The sequence below is a fragment of the Pangasianodon hypophthalmus genome, chromosome 2, assembly GCF_027358585.1.
Source record: "Pangasianodon hypophthalmus isolate fPanHyp1 chromosome 2, fPanHyp1.pri, whole genome shotgun sequence".
NCBI classification, from domain to species: Eukaryota; Metazoa; Chordata; class Actinopteri; order Siluriformes; family Pangasiidae; genus Pangasianodon; species Pangasianodon hypophthalmus.
In genome coordinates, this window is record NC_069711.1 from 16,160,387 (window position 1) to 16,179,893 (window position 19,507).

Here is a 19,507-nt window from a genome sequence, read left to right on the forward strand (position 1 = left end):
TTGTTTTGGCATTTTGTGTTCATGGTGGTGCTATTTCACAAATTTGATTTCAGTATTTCTATAATCCCGCCTTACACAGGAATCTTCTTCCAAATATATCTCACTACAGATATCCAACACTGTCATAGAGGTCAGCTGCTTGCAAGTTTCTCCTTTAGCCCTTTAAATAATCAAATCCATTGAAGAGCTGATGTGCTGGAATCAAGACTTTCTCTGAAAGAAGCTGAAAAAATGTTAATGCATATAGTCTATAAAGAAGAAGAGTAAATGATTAATTTACTTTTAGTAGTTTAATGGTTTACCTTCTCAGAGTTTCACCTGTAAGCTGCACGAATGTGAGCAGAACATTAACAGATATTAAGAAATTCTGACTTAAAAACGTCTGACCTCAACATAAAGGTTTTTAACCCAGCATCAGCAGATCTCTCTCTCTCTCTCTCTCTCTCTCTCTCTCTCTCTCTCTCCCCCTCTTTCCCTCCCTCCCTCCCCTGGCATTTACTCCTAAGAACAGCATGTCACCAACAAATTACCACATGTCAGTTTTCCTGCATAGATGGATTGATTAATTGTGTGTGACCACTTTGGACTTTACAGCACAGTCCATTTTGCTTACCCTTATCCTATTTCTATAGGCGAAATCCAAATGTGACCCACAATGAATAATTCTTTTATATACTTATATCACTTGATAATCCATCATAAAGTCATTTGCAGAGCTAATGGGGAGGTCCAGTTGGCTGTAAAAAATTACATGTTGTAAACACTCATTTTAGCTTTATCTCTAGCTATCTTTATAGTGTGTTATTGTCTACTACATTCTTAAAGGCTGTAATAAAGACATATTTTGTAATGACTGATTATAGGAGCTTAAACTATTAAAACTCATTCATCAGCATTATCATGAGTACTATGCATTCAAAAAATTTCAATTTTATATTTTTAAATAAAAACCAAACATTACGCATTAATGATATGGGATCATCAGCACTGACCTCACTGACACGAGTTTGTGTTTTCTGCAAGCTGGTTGGACCATCCTACATTTCCTGTGATTTCCCGCTCTAGAGCAGACCTGTATGTTGAGGTTGGATACAATCTTCCCCAAAGTTCTCTAAAGTGATAATTGTCCAATAGATAATGTCTGGTCAGTGATTTGTGGTGGCATTTTTCACTGGAAATCTACGCTGCCTCATGAGGACTGCTTGAATCTTGTAATGTACAGGCTAGCTTAATCCAAGTCCTATAGCTACATAAGCAGTAACACTTGTCACAGGCATGGTACGTTCAAGCGTATGTCTTTTGAAATCGTAGATACAGGTACATTTACTTTTTATTAAAAAGAGGATTACAAATGGGACATACTGGCCCACTACAGGCTCCTATATCCTATGAGTTATATTAACCTTTTTGGTACGTAAGCCATGGAAGCCATTACATCTCTTGTAAATTAAGTGCCACTTATTATAATAGGTCTTAAAATGTTGCTTTGCTTTTATGGCAGTTACTATAATTTGATTGTTTTTCTTCACTGATTTACAGTATGTAATTAACTGCCCATTCCTCTAACAACACAATTCGTTCATTTCATCATATTTTGTATTTTTGTGCATTATAAAATAGGAAAATATGTCTAAATAACAGAGTCGACATACAGCTAACTGGGATGACAATAGCAACAGTGTTTACATTACATTACAATACATTAATGGCCTCCAAGCTGCAAATATATCAGTTTATCTAGTTTTCTATCTCAGATGTGATATGTATGTTATTTCCTGGTATAGCAGAGGTAAATTACTGTCATTTCACAGGTGGGATAAGTATTTTCTTTCTATTAACAGGTAGTACATTCAGAAGATTTTGCATCTTTTCACTGGTAAACTAGGCTGGCAATTATGCTGATTTAGAACAAAGTTTTTTTTTTTTTGCTTTTTATTTTTTTTGCTTTTTTTAAAGTGGTAAATCTGCAAAATCTTTGAAATCTTTCTATATCTTACAAAATATAGGTAACATGGTTACACCCAGTAAAAGAAATGCCCCAACGGTACATTTACTTGCTCTCTACAGTGATGAAAATGATGTCACGTCCTCAAAAAGACTTAAGGAAGGAACAGAGTTGACAGCAAAGGTGTGGACATACAGTACCTATTTGTTATCATTTTTAAATTAAATAATAAGCATATATACAATAAAAATCTGGTAAAATACATTACGAAATAGTTTATTATTGAAATTTTGTAAAAGGACATGTATGGTTACATAACTATTGAACTGTTGTGTGAACTGTTCATAGATTTTATTAGTTTTGTGTCTATTGGATGAACATCGTTGGAGATATTGAAAGATGTCTTGATTGCCATATTAGAAATTAATTTAACACATTTAAACAGCTCATACAACCTGTAATTTAATTAGAGGAAATCTATTTTATAACAGATATTTAAAATCTAGTGCTTTTAAATATTGTTGAGAAATTATACCAAATTCCCCAAATCAACTCATCCAGGTTTTCAAACAGGGCTTTCAAACATCACACTGTAAGTGGGATTGTGCATGTGTTACGTTTAGATTGTAAACTTATAATTTTGATTGATTGATAGTGTATAGTGTATAATCTGACAAAGACAGAATAATGAGAATTCTGATTTTACAGCTAGCTATAAATTATCATAGGCTTATGTATACACCAATAATAATAATCCCTCCAAGTCATCTAGTAAATACTGACAAGATTTTCATATCTCCTAATAAAAAATGCATATACATTTTATGAAGTTTTTATGAAGTGAACCTTCAATTAAATTTTAGTGTCCTCAGTGTGACCTGAGGAGAAGACTAATCTCTTTATACCCACCCATCTTCAACACATCCTGACAGTCAGGCCAAGAGTGGAAAGATATCAGCAGGTGGTTTGAAAGAATGCATTTTCCCTCAAGACATTAATTAATGTAATCCCTTCATTCATTCATATATCTTCATAACTGCTTTATCCTATTCAGGGTTCTGGTGAATATTCTGGGAACACTGGGCACAAGGCAGGAACACGCCTTGAATGGGCCGTCCATGAGGCAACATGCACACACACGTTCACACACTCATTCACACATGGGGGCAATTTAGAGTACCTAATCCACCTACTGACATGTTTTGAGGAGGTGGGAAGGAACCAGAGAACCCAGAGTAAACCCTTGAGGACACGGGGAGAACATGTGAAACTGCGCACACCTCAGGATCAAACTGGGGACCCTGGAGCTGTCAGCCAAACTCATCTCTTGCTTGTGGAAATGAAGTACTATAATGAAGTAGGACTTTATATATAAGTAAGGCAAGAGTCCACTTCTGAACACATAAGAGGCAATTCAATATTAAAATACACAGCATTAAAAAAAAAGACAATAAAAAATGTTTGCTGTCAAATTCAGTTAGCATGATGTCTCTAAAGCCTAATGCTCAATGCAATGCAGTTATTTGTGGTGCCTTCATTTGAGTAGCACTAAATTATCAGTGTACATGAAAAGTATTACAGTAAGTTTAAGATTTTAATGATGAATTTTGTGTATTGAGCCTGTGATGGACTGGCACCCCATCCAGGATATATTCCCAGGATAGACTCCGGGTCTACCGTGACCCTGACCAGGACAAAGCGGTTACTGAATGTGACTGAATGTGGAAGCACAAGCTTACAATATGCAATTGTTTCCTTTTGTCACGATCATGTTTAATGTATAATCATGCGAAATATTTTGCACTTGAACTGATGTATAAATTCAGCATCTACAGGATATATGCTGCTCTATTTTGCTCATGGCAGATTGAGAAGGTCATAGCCACAAAATTAGATCAGTGAGTGAAGACATCTGGGTCCTACAATACCCAAATTCAGAGCATAGTTAATGATTCTGGGTCTCCCCAATGCTGCCTACTAAATGTGATGGTGATCAGAGAACTTGCCATTCCATTTTTATAATCTCTGATGATCATCTTCTGGTAGGTTGAGTGGTGTGTTCGAAATCTTGATCCTACTCTTCAGTTTGCAGCATTTTCTTTCTGAAGTACTAAGCCATGTGAAAATTGTCCACTGACACTTGGAAGGTGTATTAACACAATAAGCCTCCCAAGCATGCTGACATTTAGCTCATTGAGCTGCACAGAGGGCTATATTTGTATTTTGTCCAAATAAGAATATAATGTTATGAGTAAGCTATCGAATATCAAATTTTTATTCAATCCACAAGCTCATTATATCTCAGGAGTAACTGCATTAGAATTTCTTCTGCTTTCCCTTCATTGCCAAAGTGGGATCACATTTCCTGTGGAAAGACTGAGCTACTGGCTGACAAAAGCTTCCTTATAAATCATACAACATGGATGGGATGCCACAATACCACAAGGAAACACACTACTGACTTGCCTTCTAAAGATGCATCCTTTTTGTTTATAAAGGGAATCTTCCTATTTTACCAAACTGACAGCTTTCTTTGTTCCTCATCCTCACTGAAGTGTAGAGAATATCATTATAAAACCAACTCTCTTTGTTTCCTGATTAATTCATTTTTAATTTTGGGCTTATTTGAATGTCCCACACACGCCCTATTATTATTTCACATTTATATTAAAAAAAGGAAGGAAAAGACAGTAAATCATCATGTGTCTGTGAAGACGGAGGAAAGATGCAGCTACAAGTTCAGAATGACTGAAGTGAGCCTGTCAACATCTTAGTCTTTGTCAGAGCCCCGGGAGAGACTTGAGGAACTCCAGCTGTCTTTAGTGTGGCACACTATAATCTCTTTGGCAGCTCTTGCCATTTCTTAGAGCTTTTGGTATGACAATATACCAATTTTATTTCTTCATAACATGTTGGGCTTCTGTGGCCCTTGTAACTTTATACAAATGACATTTGGTGTCTTATCCACAGTTATAGCAGGGAGCTTTATAATGCCAGAGGACATTCAAAATAAGGATTAACAACTACCTGAGCTACTCAGCTATCTGACCTCAGTTTTTAATGATGATCCTTCTGTGAAAGCCAAAAGACAGAAAAAAATGGGGGAAAAATGGGAAAAATATCATTTTTGATTGATTCAGTTGTAGTAAATCAATAGTGATTATTCAATGTAGTGAATAATAATGATTCTAATAATAATAATAATAATAATGATAATAATAATAATAATAGCAACAAAAACAATCCTCTTGCATTTTTGTGATTAAGTCAAACAATACAGACCTTTTGATTTTTTAGTTATTATTTACATCTATTATGTGCTAAAACAACACGACTGTGCTCATAAGATGGCATCAGTTCATCACAGGATAAAAATAATACACTGGTGTGGTCATAAGATGCTGCTTAAGGAAGGCAAACATTAGTGGGCAAACGAAGTAAAAATTCATGACCAAACTGAGTGGCTCAGTTATGGTGACGACACATTTAAAGGTCTATATAAGAGTCAGCTGGAGAATCCTCATCGGACACGCAGGCACCCAACGTAGGTGAGTGACTTACAGCTGTTTCTTCTGTACAAGAACAAAACAAAACAAAAGGAGGCTCCTTCAAAAACCAAGTCCTAAAATTTTGATTGATGACACAAACTTTGTTGTCTTTAACAGAATCACACAGGAGCCCCAAAACAATCATCTCTGAATTTCCTGAGAGGCACCAGACAGGGTAAATACAACTACCATCATGTTTGTGCTTGAATATTTGTTAAAAAAATTGCATCAGTAGAATTGTGTAATGCCTCATTATTTAAATCTACTGTGCCAAGATCACAAGGATTATCAGATAATAAGTGTTAGACTTTGGTCAGTATGCAACATCATAGCTAAATAGCTGAAGCTATTGCATGTCACATGTACATAGCACATGGAAGGAATATGCTACGTTAATGATGTTTGTCATTTCCAATATCAAACTCATTATATGACCATAGTAATTTATTCTCAGCGTTACACAATTAGACAAAAATTGTTACACGATTAGACAAAAAGATCTACAAAAAGCAATAAAATGGTAATGTACTCTCCAGGACGGTGTCACCATGAGCATGGATACGGAAATGGAGTGCTTTGGCCCGGCGGCCGTGTACCTTCGGAAGCCAGAGAGAGAAAGGCTTGAGGCACAAAACTTACCATTTGATGCCAAAACAGCCTACTTTGTGTCAGAGCCGACTGAGATGTTCCTCAAAGGGGTCCTCCAGAGCAGAGAGGGAGGCAAAGCCACCGTCAAAACTCTGTGTGGCAAAGTGAGTTGGGAAAGATGAACCCAAAGAAGTGTTTAATGTCTGATATTGATGTCACTGACATTTAACTGCTCTTATTTCACTGCAGGTCTTGACAGTGAAGGAAGATGAAATCTTCCCCATGAATCCTCCAAAGTTTGATAAGATTGAGGACATGGCTATGATGACCCACCTCAATGAGCCTGCTGTGCTGTACAACCTCAAAGAGCGTTATGCAGCATGGATGATTTATGTGAGTACATGGATACATAATATATTTTAGCTACATTTGATTCCATTACTTTTCTCACAGACCAGTATTACGTACCTTACAGTAATAGAGTGCAGAAGCATAACTATTTGTATTCATTGCCACATTTAACATAGTTTACTGACACACTAACTGATTTACACACATAGTTTACATTTAGCATTTAATCTCCTTGTACAGACCTACTCTGGGTTGTTCTGTGTCACTGTGAACCCCTATAAGTGGCTCCCAGTGTATGACAGTATGGTCGTGACGGCCTACAGGGGCAAAAAGAGAGTCGAGGCCCCTCCTCACATCTTCTCCATCTCTGATAACGCTTATCAGTTCATGCTCACTGGTATGAAGGTTTCAAAATTCTACCAAATATGATTAATCAGTTATGTGCTTAGTAAATACATATAGACTTTTTTTTCCAGACCGGGAGAACCAGTCAATCCTGATCACGTAAGTCCTGAAATGCTGCGCCTATATAAAATCAGATATTAAGCTTCATAAACTGTGGTGGCCAATAATGAACTAGAGGATTCAAGAGCTACCTGGGAGCATCATTTTAAAATAATATTACACAAAGACCATGCCTATACGATAACTTGAATGAGTAGACTTTTCTCTGCTAAATCATAAGTAAGTGGGCACTGGGGTATATAACCACCGTAACTGCAATAAATATGAACATATGGGTGGTATAGTTTGTTTTGTTCATGTTTCATGAATTAATAATAATAGAATAATGTTTTGAGCATTATGGAAAATCAGTGGATGCAAATAAGAAAATGGCAGACCATTTGCAGGTTTCAGATACTGAACAGTTTTTTACTGGAACATAGAGTTATGCTTTAGGGACTGCAAAAAGCACTGTTATAGCATACAGCTGTAAGTTCTGAACTAGTTTTCATTACAGTGGAGAATCTGGTGCAGGAAAGACTGTAAACACCAAAAGGGTCATCCAGTACTTTGCGACAATCGCAGTGTCTGGACAGAAGAAGGCAGAAGCTGCTCCTGGAAAAATGCAGGTTGGTGAAATAGAGCACTGCTGTTTGTAGTGTAAGCAGTATACTAATTGGTGAAATGCTTGTTATTAGTTTTATTTGTCATAATATTTTTGTCAATATATCTTCAGGGGTCCCTGGAAGATCAAATCATTGCAGCCAACCCTCTGCTGGAAGCTTATGGTAATGCAAAGACTGTGAGGAATGATAACTCCTCTCGCTTTGTAAGTAACTCTTTTTTTTTTTTTAATAATGACAATGTTTTTAGCATGTATACTATTAAACATAATCTCAAACATCATAGGGTAAATTCATCAGAATCCATTTTGGCTCCACCGGAAAGTTGGCTTCAGCTGATATTGAAACTTGTAAGTTGTTTCATGAAATAGTTATATATATATGTATGTATGTATGTATGTATGTATGTATACACTGTATATATGTATCTCCTCATCACTCAGTAGTATTTATCCCATATGATTATCTGTACAGATCTGCTGGAAAAGTCAAGAGTGACCTTCCAGCTGTCAGCTGAGAGGAGCTATCACATTTTCTACCAGCTCACAACTGGGCACAAGCCTGAACTGCTGGGTAATGCATGCATACATGAGGAGTCTTAAACTGATAGCACTTTGTGCACACAAGCAAAGCAAAAGTATACTATGCTGTAAATGATATTTTTTTCTGTTCTTTTTTCATTTCTGCAGAGGCTCTCCTTATCACCACCAACCCATATGACTATCCACAGATCAGTCAGGGGGAGATCACGGTCAAAAGCATCAATGACGTGGAAGAGTTTATTGCCACAGATGTAAGAACATTTTTACACAGGTGTAATCTCTGATGTTTAATGCAATTTATGAGATTAGACAGAATTGTTCTATCTGCTCGAGGCTGCCTTTTGTGTCTGACCACTGATATTACGTGATGTGTAAATGAGCGCTTTCTTGTTTTTCAGACAGCCATTGACATCTTGGGCTTCACTGCAGAGGAGAAGATGAGCATGTACAAGCTAACAGGAGCTGTGATGCATCACGGGAACATGAAATTTAAGCAAAAGCCGAGAGAGGAGCAGGCCGAGCCTGATGGCACTGAGGGTAAGGGAGACTTCAATTCAGGTTCTGATCATTCAGAACGACAAGACTTTTATCACTTTTCATGGTTGTATTGCACTAATGTGGCGTGAGATGTATTGTATGATTGATTATATGTAATTTCTTAGGATACAATACATGACAAAGATTTTTTTTGCCCATAGACCAGCTTTTGGAATGACAAGCATATCAAAATATAGTTTACTTAAATTGAAAGGTGTTTTTGTAGTTGTATAAATTTATACAAACCTTCTTTTCTACATTCTTTCAGTGGCTGATAAAATCGCTTACCTCATGGGCCTAAATTCAGCTGACATGCTGAAAGCTTTGTGCTTTCCCAGAGTCAAGGTTGGGAATGAGTTTGTGACCAAAGGGCAGACTGTGCCACAGGTAAAGAGAACTTCACAGAAACAGAGAATATTTACAATGACAATTATTTACTTAAAAAATTATATATATTTTTTACTCTTTCAAACAGGTCCACAATGCAACCATGGCTCTGAGTAAGGCAGTCTATGAGAAGATGTTCTTGTGGATGGTTTACCGCATCAATGAGATGTTGGATACCAAACAGTCAAGGCAGTTCTTCATTGGGGTGCTGGATATTGCTGGGTTTGAAATTTTCGATGTAAGTAAATTTGGTGCTAAGATAAATATCATTCCATTATGACAAAAGAGTGGAAAGTAGCTCATCTGTTTCTATTTAACAGTTCAACAGCTTGGAACAGCTGTGCATCAACTTCACTAATGAGAAACTGCAACAGTTTTTCAACCACCACATGTTTGTGCTAGAACAAGAGGAATACAAGAAAGAGGGAATTGAGTGGGAGTTTATTGACTTTGGTATGGACTTGGCAGCCTGCATTGAGCTTATAGAGAAGGTGAGTAATAATGATCTAGTTAACAGTTTTTGGTAGGTGAACAAAGTTATTATTTTGCTGTTCTCCTGGAAAAATAAGCAAATTGTATTCTTACACACAGCCAATGGGTATTTTCTCCATCCTTGAAGAAGAGTGTATGTTCCCCAAGGCCACAGACATGACATTCAAGAACAAGTTGTTTGACCAACACCTTGGTAAAAGTGCACCCTTCCAGAAGCCAAAGCCCACTAAAGGCAAGGCAGAGGCTCACTTCTCCCTGGTGCACTATGCTGGCACAGTGGACTACAACATCATAGGCTGGCTGGATAAAAATAAGGACCCCCTGAATGACTCTGTTGTTCAGCTGTACCAGAAGTCATCAGTTAAACTGTTGTCTACGCTGTTTGCTTCTCATGCTTCTTCTGAAGGTGTGTTGCAGTTTATTTTGTAGAAACTATTGTACTAAAGAAGTTGATATTTGCTTCAGTATTAGAATATTTGTTTAATGCTCTTGGGGAAAAGTGGGCTGAGTGAAATGTAATGTGTCTCAAAACTTGTTCAATTTGATAACATTGCTGAATCAAAGTAACTTTACTCGTATTTTGAAACAACAGCTGAAGGAGGTCCCAAAAAAGGTGGGAAGAAGAAGGGTGGCTCCTTCCAGACTGTGTCAGCTCTGTTTCGGGTAAAATATTATATATGCATTTCTTCTAATGCATCTAAAGCAATGAGATATTAAACCCTCAATATGTCTTTGAAAGAGGATGGATGGTTGTTTATATGGTTGTTTTCCAATCCAACAGGAAAACCTGGGCAAGCTTATGACCAACTTAAGAAGCACTCATCCACACTTTGTGCGTTGCATTATTCCAAATGAGACCAAGACACCAGGCAAGATTAAATCGCCTTTTCTTCTTTGTGCATATGTCCTATAGTTCAATGGAAATTAGGCTGAAACAACCAAAAGCCTCAGGGACATTTGGCAATCCATGTTAAATCATTTCTTGATTTTTAATACTGTCTGACACATTCTTCGCACCTTTAGGCCTGATGGAGAATGCTCTGGTAATCCATCAGTTGCGCTGTAATGGTGTACTGGAGGGTATCAGAATCTGCAGAAAGGGTTTCCCCAGCAGAATCCTCTATGGTGACTTTAAACAGAGGTATTTTCTGCACATAATATACATGTGTATTGTAGATGTAATTTCTATATCTCAGCAAACTATAATCGCACATAGTTAATACATATGCCCACAGGTGTGCATCAACCTACTGTCAAAGTTAAGGAGTTTTCCTGTCTTTTAGATACAAAGTATTGAATGCCAGTGTCATCCCAGAGGGGCAGTTCATTGACAACAAGAAAGCTTCAGAAAAGCTTCTCGGTTCCATCGATGTGGATCATACCCAGTACAAGTTCGGACACACCAAGGTAAGAAATGGTAGCAAAGCTGACTTTCACTAGCATTCACTAGAGAATTGTGTTTTAATAAATATAAAAACCTATTTACAGGTGTTCTTCAAAGCTGGACTGTTAGGTCTTCTTGAGGAGATGCGAGATGAAAAGCTTACTCTTCTTGTAACCATGACTCAGGCACTGTGCCGAGGTTTCCTTATGAGGAGAGAGTTTGTCAAGATGATGGAGAGAAGGTAGGGTTCTGTTTGGGTTTTTGAATGTATGTTTGTTTCAGGATAAATTTATTGTTATTACCCCAGAATACTGACAAAAAGACTCTAACTCTGACTTTGTAACAGAGAATCTATCTTCACCATCCAATACAACATCCGCTCATTCATGAATGTGAAACACTGGCCGTGGATGAAGCTGTATTTCAAGATCAAGCCACTTCTGAAAAGTGCAGAGGTTGAGAAAGAAATGGCTGCCATGAAGGAGAATTTTGAGAAAATGAAAGAGGATCTGGCAAAGGCTCTAGCAAAGAAGAAAGAGCTAGAGGAAAAAATGGTTACACTACTGCAGGAGAAAAATGACCTGCAGTTACAAGTAGCTGCAGTAAGTTTTGATCACATCTTTAAACCAAGTTCCTTAAGGTTTTCAGTTCATAATTAATTTTTACTGAAAAGTGAGCTTTATGCACTCACTACCAACCTAGAAAAGAAAGCAGCATCATTTTAGCTCTAAGTCCACACTTTCCAAAACGTCCCCTTTTACTATTACCATTGATGACAGCACGGTTCACATTTCCTCCCAAACAAAGAGCCTTGATGTCATATTGGACAGTTTACTCTCTTTCAGTCCTCACATCAGTAACATCTCACATACTGCCTTCTTCCACCTGTGCAATATTGCTAGACTCTGCCCTTCCCTCTCTTATCATAATTCATCTCTTATCAAGTTCTTATTCATGCTCTGGTAACATCCCGTATTGACTACTGTAATGCCATCCTTTTTTGCATATCTGATAAACTTCTCCACCAGCTCCAAATCATTCAAAACTCAGCTGCAAGAATTATTACTTGCACAATGTCCACTGACCATATCACACCCTCCCTTATTCAGCTCCACTGGCTTCCTGTCCAACAACGAGTTCACCACAAAGCCATTCATAATCTGTCTCCCTCCTACCTTTCAGATCTTCTCCATCCTTATACCCCGACACGTTCTCTACAATCCTCCCCAGCTGTGCTACTCACTATTCCAGCTTTTAAACTCAGCACCATAGGTGCCAGAGCTTTCAGGTGCTCTGCACCCAAACTCTGGAACTCACTCCCAGTGCATATCCGTCAGCTGGACTCCATTTCACAGTTCAAATCCGAGATTAAAACGCATCTGTTTAAATTGGCTTATTCATTGTAATTAACTCATCTATATTATTTCTGTATCTATTTTAATTTTACGTATCTATTTAAACTGTGTTACTCTTATGTTATTTTTTCTTGTGGTACTGTAAGGTGTCCTTGAGTGTTATGAAAGGTGCCAACAAATAAAATGTATTATTATTATTATTATTATTATTATTATTATTATTATTATTATTATTATTATTTCCAATTCTAGGAAATTGAAAATCTCTCAGATGCTGAGGAGAGATGTGAGGGGCTCATCAAAAGCAAGATCCAGCTCGAAGCCAAACTCAAAGAGATAACCGAGAGACTGGAGGACGAGGAGGAAATCAATGCTGAACTGACTGGCAAGAAACGAAAACTGGAGGATGAGTGTTCTGAGCTGAAGAAAGACATTGATGATTTGGAGCTAACCCTAGCTAAAGTAGAGAAGGAGAAGCATGCTACTGAGAACAAGGTCTCTATTTTATGGATAAGGCATATATCATTTGATATTATGACTGCCACCAATGCTTATGTAAGTTTCTTTTCAGGTCAAAAACCTTACTGAAGAAATGGCATCTCTAGATGAGGCCATTGTGAAGTTAACAAAGGAAAAGAAAGCTCTTCAAGAGGCACATCAGCAAACTCTTGATGATCTCCAAGCAGAGGAAGACAAAGTCAATACTCTGACTAAAGCCAAGGTTAAGCTGGAACAACAAGTAGACGATGTAAGGTTCTCAGAAAATAAACCTATTTTATATTAAAAATCATATATTATTGTCTAAGTGCTCAATCTGTATCCCAATGTGGGATTCTGTATACAATAGCTTGAGGGCTCTCTCGAACAAGAGAAGAAACTGCGTATGGATCTTGAACGAGCTAAGAGAAAGCTTGAGGGAGACCTCAAATTGGCCCAGGAATCCATAATGGATCTGGAAAATGACAAGCAACAGTCAGATGAAAAGCTTAAAAAGTGAGAGCTCAAAGACCATGACATTGTTCACTAAAAATAATGGATGAGGCTTTTATTCAAAATGGTCATCTCTGAGCTATTTATTGTTATGACCAACAGGAAGGACTTTGAGACAAGCCAACTTCTTAGCAGGATTGAGGATGAGCAGTCTCTTGGAGCACAGCTTCAGAAAAAGATTAAAGAGCTCCAGGTCATTATAAACTATTTTGTCACTTATTAATTAATTAATTAAATTATTAATTTGTGCTTATTAATGCAGTATAACTTATCACAGAATAATATATTCATCATAGGCACGTATTGAGGAGCTTGAAGAGGAGATCGAAGCCGAGCGGGCTGCCCGTGCTAAGGTTGAAAAGCAGAGAGCTGATCTTTCCAGAGAACTGGAAGAGATCAGTGAGAGACTTGAGGAAGCTGGTGGTGCCACTTCTGCCCAGATTGAGATGAACAAGAAACGTGAGGCTGAGTTCCAAAAGTTGCGCCGTGATCTTGAAGAGTCCACCCTGCAGCATGAAGCCACTGCTGCAGCTCTTCGTAAGAAGCAGGCTGACAGCGTAGCAGAGCTTGGAGAGCAGATTGACAACCTTCAGAGGGTCAAGCAGAAGCTGGAAAAAGAGAAGAGTGAGTTCAAAATGGAGGTTGATGATCTGACTAGCAACATGGAGGCTGTTGCCAAAGCAAAGGTAAGCAAATTATTAATCCCCACTGTGAGGCAATTTGCTGAATGAGCAAGAAAATTTTAAAAAATGGCACTTGTGGTTTTTGAAAGGCTAACCTTGAAAAGATGTGCCGTACGCTGGAAGATCAAGTGAGTGAGTTCAAGACCAAGAATGAGGAACAACTTCGTCAGCTGAATGACCTTGGAACCCAAAAAGCACGTCTTCAGACAGAAAATGGTAAATAATCTGAGTAAACCAGGACAGCAGTGCAGTTTATTGAAGAATAAAGATTGATAATTGAAGATTTTCTTCATAATTTTCTAAATTATGTTGTTATTTCTGCAATAGGTGAAATTGGGCGTCAACTGGAAGAGAAAGAAGCTCTTGTTTCTCAGCTGACTCGAAGTAAACAAGCTTTTACACAGCAGATTGAGGAGTTGAAAAGGCATATTGAAGAAGAAGTCAAGGTTAGTTGTTATATTTTTAAAATAACTTTAAAAATCAATCTAAATGTTTATCCAAGCATAAATATTGCAATTCTTTGTGGACTTCAAGGCAAAGAATGCCCTGGCCCATAGTTTGCAGTCAGCTCGCCATGACTGTGACCTTCTCAGAGAGCAGTTTGAAGAAGAGCAGGAAGCCAAAGCTGAGTTGCAGCGTGCAATGTCTAAGGCAAACAGTGAGGTAGCTCAGTGGAGAACCAAATATGAGACTGATGCCATCCAGCGCACTGAGGAACTTGAGGATGCAAAGTAAATGTGTTTCTCATCTCATCATAATTTCTAGAATAATTATATCATAATATCTATGATAAAAGAAAATTATGTAATAGTATAGTGATACTCCATTACCTTTGTAAGGAAAAAGCTTGCCCAGCGCTTGCAGGATGCTGAGGAATGCATTGAAGCCGTGAATGCCAAGTGTGCATCACTGGAAAAGACAAAGCAGAGATTACACAATGAAGTGGAGGACCTAATGATTGATGTAGAGAGAGCTAATGCACTCGCTGCCAACCTAGACAAGAAGCAAAGAAACTTTGATAAGGTAATATTGAACCTATATTGCTGCCAGTATTCCACTTTCTCAGTTAGTGAATATGCTTAAAACACTTTTACCAAGAAGTAATAATGATCTTAAATATCTCAAAAGGAACAAAAGTAGGTAGTATATATACTTTATATACAGCAGACAGCAAGTATATGGCATATCTAATTATCAAGCTTGTATTTGTAGTGTTAAAATACCAATACAATTAACACAGAAGCTGAAATATAACTGACGATCTTGATTATTTGAAGATCTTGGCTGAATGGAAACAGAAATATGAGGAAAGCCAAGCAGAGCTGGAGGGAGCACAGAAAGAGGCTCGCTCTCTTAGTACAGAACTTTTCAAGATGAAGAACTCTTATGAAGAAACTCTAGAGCAGCTGGAGACTCTGAAGAGGGAGAACAAAAACCTTCAGCGTAAGTCCACATGTATACCTCCCTACAAAATAATCCCATGACATATAAACTGGTGTCCTGTTTAAGACCTCTTTCAGAATGTTAGATTGTGTGTATTCCTGTCCATACAGAGGAGATCTCAGATTTAACCGAGCAACTCGGTGAGACTGGAAAAACTATTCATGAGCTGGAAAAGGGAAAGAAGACAGTGGAGGCTGAGAAATCAGAAATACAGGCAGCTCTTGAGGAAGCTGAGGTATGTTACATATAAGCAAGCTTCAGGTCTCAATAATACAATATTTATTCTGTGAATACTGTTCTTGAAATTCTTTTCACTGAATGTTTCAGGCGACGCTAGAGCATGAGGAATCCAAGATTGTCCGTATCCAGCTTGAACTCACCCAAGTGAAGAGTGAGATTGACAGGAGATTGGCTGAGAAGGATGAGGAGATTGAGCAGATCAAGCGAAACAGCCAGAGGGTGATTGAATCCATGCAAACCACTCTGGATGCTGAAATCCGAAGCAGAAACGATGCTCTCAGAATCAAGAAGAAGATGGAGGGTGATCTCAACGAGATGGAGATCCAACTGAGCCATGCCAATCGCCAGGCTTCTGAAGCCCAGAAACAGCTCAGGAATGTCCAAGGCCAGCTTAAGGTTGGTTTATAAGCTGAAAGACTAAACCTTAAATGTAAAGAAAAAAAAGAAAAAGAAAACCACTTCACTGTTGTTTTTTCCAGGATGCCCAACTGCATCTTGATGAGGCTATTCGAGTACAAGAAGACATGAAGGAGCAGGTGGCCATGGTGGAGCGGAGAAACAATCTGCTGCTGGCAGAGATCGAGGAGCTTAGAACTGCTCTGGAGCAAACCGAGAGAAGCCGCAAAGTGGCTGAACAGGAGCTGGTGGATGCCAGTGAGCGCGTGACTCTGCTCCATTCTCAGGTAAGAAAAATTATTTGTTGCAAATTTTGAGGTCTTATAGTGCGTTAAGTCCTAATAATTTGTCTTTTTATTTAAACCCTAACTGAACCTAATCATTTCTGTCTGTTTAGAATACCAGCCTTATCAACACCAAAAAGAAGCTAGAGACTGATCTTGTGCAGATTCAGGGTGAAATGGAAGACACTCTTCAGGAAGCACGCAATGCTGAGGAAAAGGCCAAGAAAGCTATCACTGATGTGAGTGAAATAGTGCACTTTACAGCAAAATGGTTCCACTTGTAATATATCAGCAAACAATACAATAAAGCTCTCCATCAGCATGATTGTACATGTACAGTCAGTGCATGCCTGAACATACCTAGCTAAGGTCACTATCACATACACAGCAGCACTTATACCTAACTTATCAAAACTTCATATTAATAAAAATAAAATAATACAATAAAATACATTTTGTCATATTTTTTTTAGTTCTTACTTATATTTTTGTTCATTTTTTTTCATGGAGATGGAAATCAAAACAAAAACGTCATAGGTTGTTTGCATTTAAAGGTTAAATAAAAATTTTCATTGCAGGCTGCCATGATGGCAGAGGAGCTGAAGAAGGAGCAGGACACCAGTGCTCACCTGGAGAGGATGAAGAAGAACCTGGAGTCCACAGTAAAGGATCTTCAGCACCGCCTGGATGAGGCTGAGAGTCTGGCCTTGAAAGGTGGCAAGAAACAACTCCAGAAACTGGAGGCTAGAGTATGTATAATAATGCACTGTAGTTCTGCGCTTGTACATACTGAATAATTTCATTTACGCCACCGTTCAAACACAAGAGGATACACTATACAGAATTAATTTGAACTAAAAAGACATTTTGATAAGGTTGGATGAAATTTGTTTTTAAGACAAATTTTAATAGTAATAGTAAATAGTTATTAGCCATGTCTAAATATATTTCTGAATCACATTTTATTTTCATTTAGAACTTACAGATAATTAAAATGTTGCATATTCTTCAGGTCCGTGAGCTGGAAAATGAAGTTGAAGGTGAGCAGAGGCGTGCAGCTGAGGCTATTAAAGGTGTCCGCAAATATGAGAGGAGAGTGAAAGAACTTACTTACCAGGTACTACATCAACCTATACACTTTCTTCTTAACTCAACATTTACAACTACAGCATTTACAGCTACAAATTATCATGAAGAGGGAATTACACTAAATGTGATATTCTCTGCTGAAAAAAAAATCCTAACTGGAATTGACATGATGGTTTCATTAACAATTTTCATGTCATTGTCTAATTATTTTAATGGTTAATGGAAACTATTAAGCCAGTTCCCATTAGAAAGTTTTTTTTTCTCTATACTGGTGTAATGTGAAACAGAACAACACAACTTCTCATTTCTCATGTTCTTGACACTCAGTTGTCCAATATTTTTGGTCAGAAAGTAACCTGTTTAACCGAGATATTTACTTAAAATGTTTAATTGTTCCCCACAGACTGAGGAGGATAAGAAGAACGTGACCAGACTGCAGGATCTGGTGGACAAACTACAGCTGAAAGTGAAGGCCTACAAGAGACAGTCTGAGGAATCTGTGAGTAATCTTTAGACTTTGTACATATGGCAGTTTAATTGGATTTCAACTGCACTCACCTAAGCGGGGAGATAAGACCAGTTCAGAGAGAGGTTGAGTTTCCAGATATATTATGTTGTAATATATTTTATATTTATTTGTAAATTAAAATTAAACTTTATATGTGAATGCCAGGTTTATAATTCACAACATACTTTCAACATATAACAAAAATGGAACCACTATGCAGCAATATGAAAGTAACTCTCTTTGCAGCACTTAAATTATTCAAAGCAAATCAGTTTGCATTTTGCAGCTAAGAATGAATAAAACCACTAAATCTGTTTACAGGAGGAGCAGGCCAACACTCACCTGTCCAGATTTAGGAAGGTGCAGCATGAACTGGAGGAGGCTCAGGAGAGAGCTGACATTGCTGAGTCGCAGGTCAACAAGCTCCGAGCCAAGAGCCGTGAATTAGGAAGGGTAAGTACTTTTACGTTTACATTTACATTTATTCATTTAGCAGATACGTTTATCCAAAGAGACTTGCAAATGAGGAAACATTTTGTGCTTAGAGAAATGAATGAATGAATGAATGAATGAATGAATGAATGAATGAATGAATGAACCTCTTTGTTTTTCAGGGTAAAGAAGCTGAAGAATGAACATGATAAGGATGGCACAGAAGAGCACAGAGGAGCTAGAACTCATATAATATGAGTTGCATGCAAAATTCTCATCAGAACTATTAACTGGAGTATGCCTACACCAATAAAAGAGCTTATGATCTGATTTCTCTGTTTGTTTGGTCCATTTGTATCATGCTAGAAACATGATTGATGCTTCAGTGCCTCTAGCTTACACAAAGTCACATATTTAGATCCACACTTAATAGCTATATTAAGATTCCATCTCTGTTCTTAACACAGGCTCACTAATAGGCCTAGATGACAAATTCAAAACTAGGTACTCATTAATTGTTGGTGCATTTGTTGTAGTGTGAAGGCTGGACCAATACTCATGAGCACTGATTGAGCAAGACATCATAGTTTTCCATTATTTGCCTGATTAAACTGACCCATAATAAGACAATATTATTCATCCCTTTTGTAAAAGTTCTGTATCTTTCTTTATTCTGGTCTAATCTGGTCTAATCCTCTTTTCCACATCCTTATAAGACTTATTAAATATAGCCATCACATGAATATATGGCAAACATGTCTCTAGTGATTAAGTCTTTGTGCTCACTCTGTCCACAGTCCAGCTTAACTGTTACTGATTTAGACATGTTATCTCCAGCCAAGTGTTTGAAGGAAGCTGAGGATAAACTAGTCGTCTGCTTAAAGTAACGTCTTGAACCTTTCTAAGTTTATCTTGATCATGCCTTTACATAATCACATCCTACAACCACAAAGCTGATAACCACTGACAATTAGTTAGTGTGGTACTAATGTAAGCGGCTAGGTTAGGTAGATTCCCTCTTCTCACACTTCACCTCAAATCCCAAATATAAACTACCCCAACATCTGCTGTTAAGGCTTCTATTTAAATCAACGGGGCTTCTGTTCTTTTTTCAGCACAGACAAACGTGTTGAAAGTAATGTTCATGGTAATAGCACACTTTAACTAGTAGACAGACGTTTGGATGTTCCTTTAACAGCTGACATTTGTGATTCAATGTTGTTTCAAGCCGCAACTGCAGTCGGTT

The 19,507-nt window shown here is 37.7% G+C and overlaps 1 protein-coding gene across 1 annotated transcript; it reads left to right on the plus strand.

The window, feature by feature from the left end:
* The first annotated feature begins 5,473 nt into the window (after positions 1-5,473).
* Positions 5,474-18,591, plus strand: myhb (myosin, heavy chain b). Its single transcript, XM_026924135.3, has 41 exons — positions 5,474-5,493; positions 5,611-5,668; positions 6,030-6,245; positions 6,331-6,474; positions 6,673-6,829; positions 6,909-6,936; positions 7,394-7,505; positions 7,613-7,705; positions 7,786-7,849; positions 7,974-8,072; positions 8,189-8,292; positions 8,440-8,578; positions 8,847-8,965; positions 9,054-9,203; positions 9,286-9,456; positions 9,557-9,863; positions 10,050-10,120; positions 10,239-10,326; positions 10,481-10,598; positions 10,741-10,864; positions 10,946-11,082; positions 11,188-11,443; positions 12,449-12,691; positions 12,768-12,944; positions 13,044-13,189; positions 13,289-13,379; positions 13,483-13,872; positions 13,959-14,085; positions 14,197-14,315; positions 14,404-14,600; positions 14,709-14,892; positions 15,147-15,312; positions 15,423-15,547; positions 15,640-15,948; positions 16,032-16,235; positions 16,346-16,471; positions 16,811-16,981; positions 17,245-17,349; positions 17,725-17,820; positions 18,151-18,282; positions 18,444-18,591. The coding sequence occupies exons 3-41, from the start codon at positions 6,042-6,044 to the stop codon at positions 18,462-18,464; spliced, it is 5,814 nt and encodes a 1,937-aa protein (XP_026779936.1). The 5' UTR covers positions 5,474-5,493; positions 5,611-5,668; positions 6,030-6,041; the 3' UTR covers positions 18,465-18,591.
* The last annotated feature ends 916 nt before the right edge of the window (positions 18,592-19,507 follow it).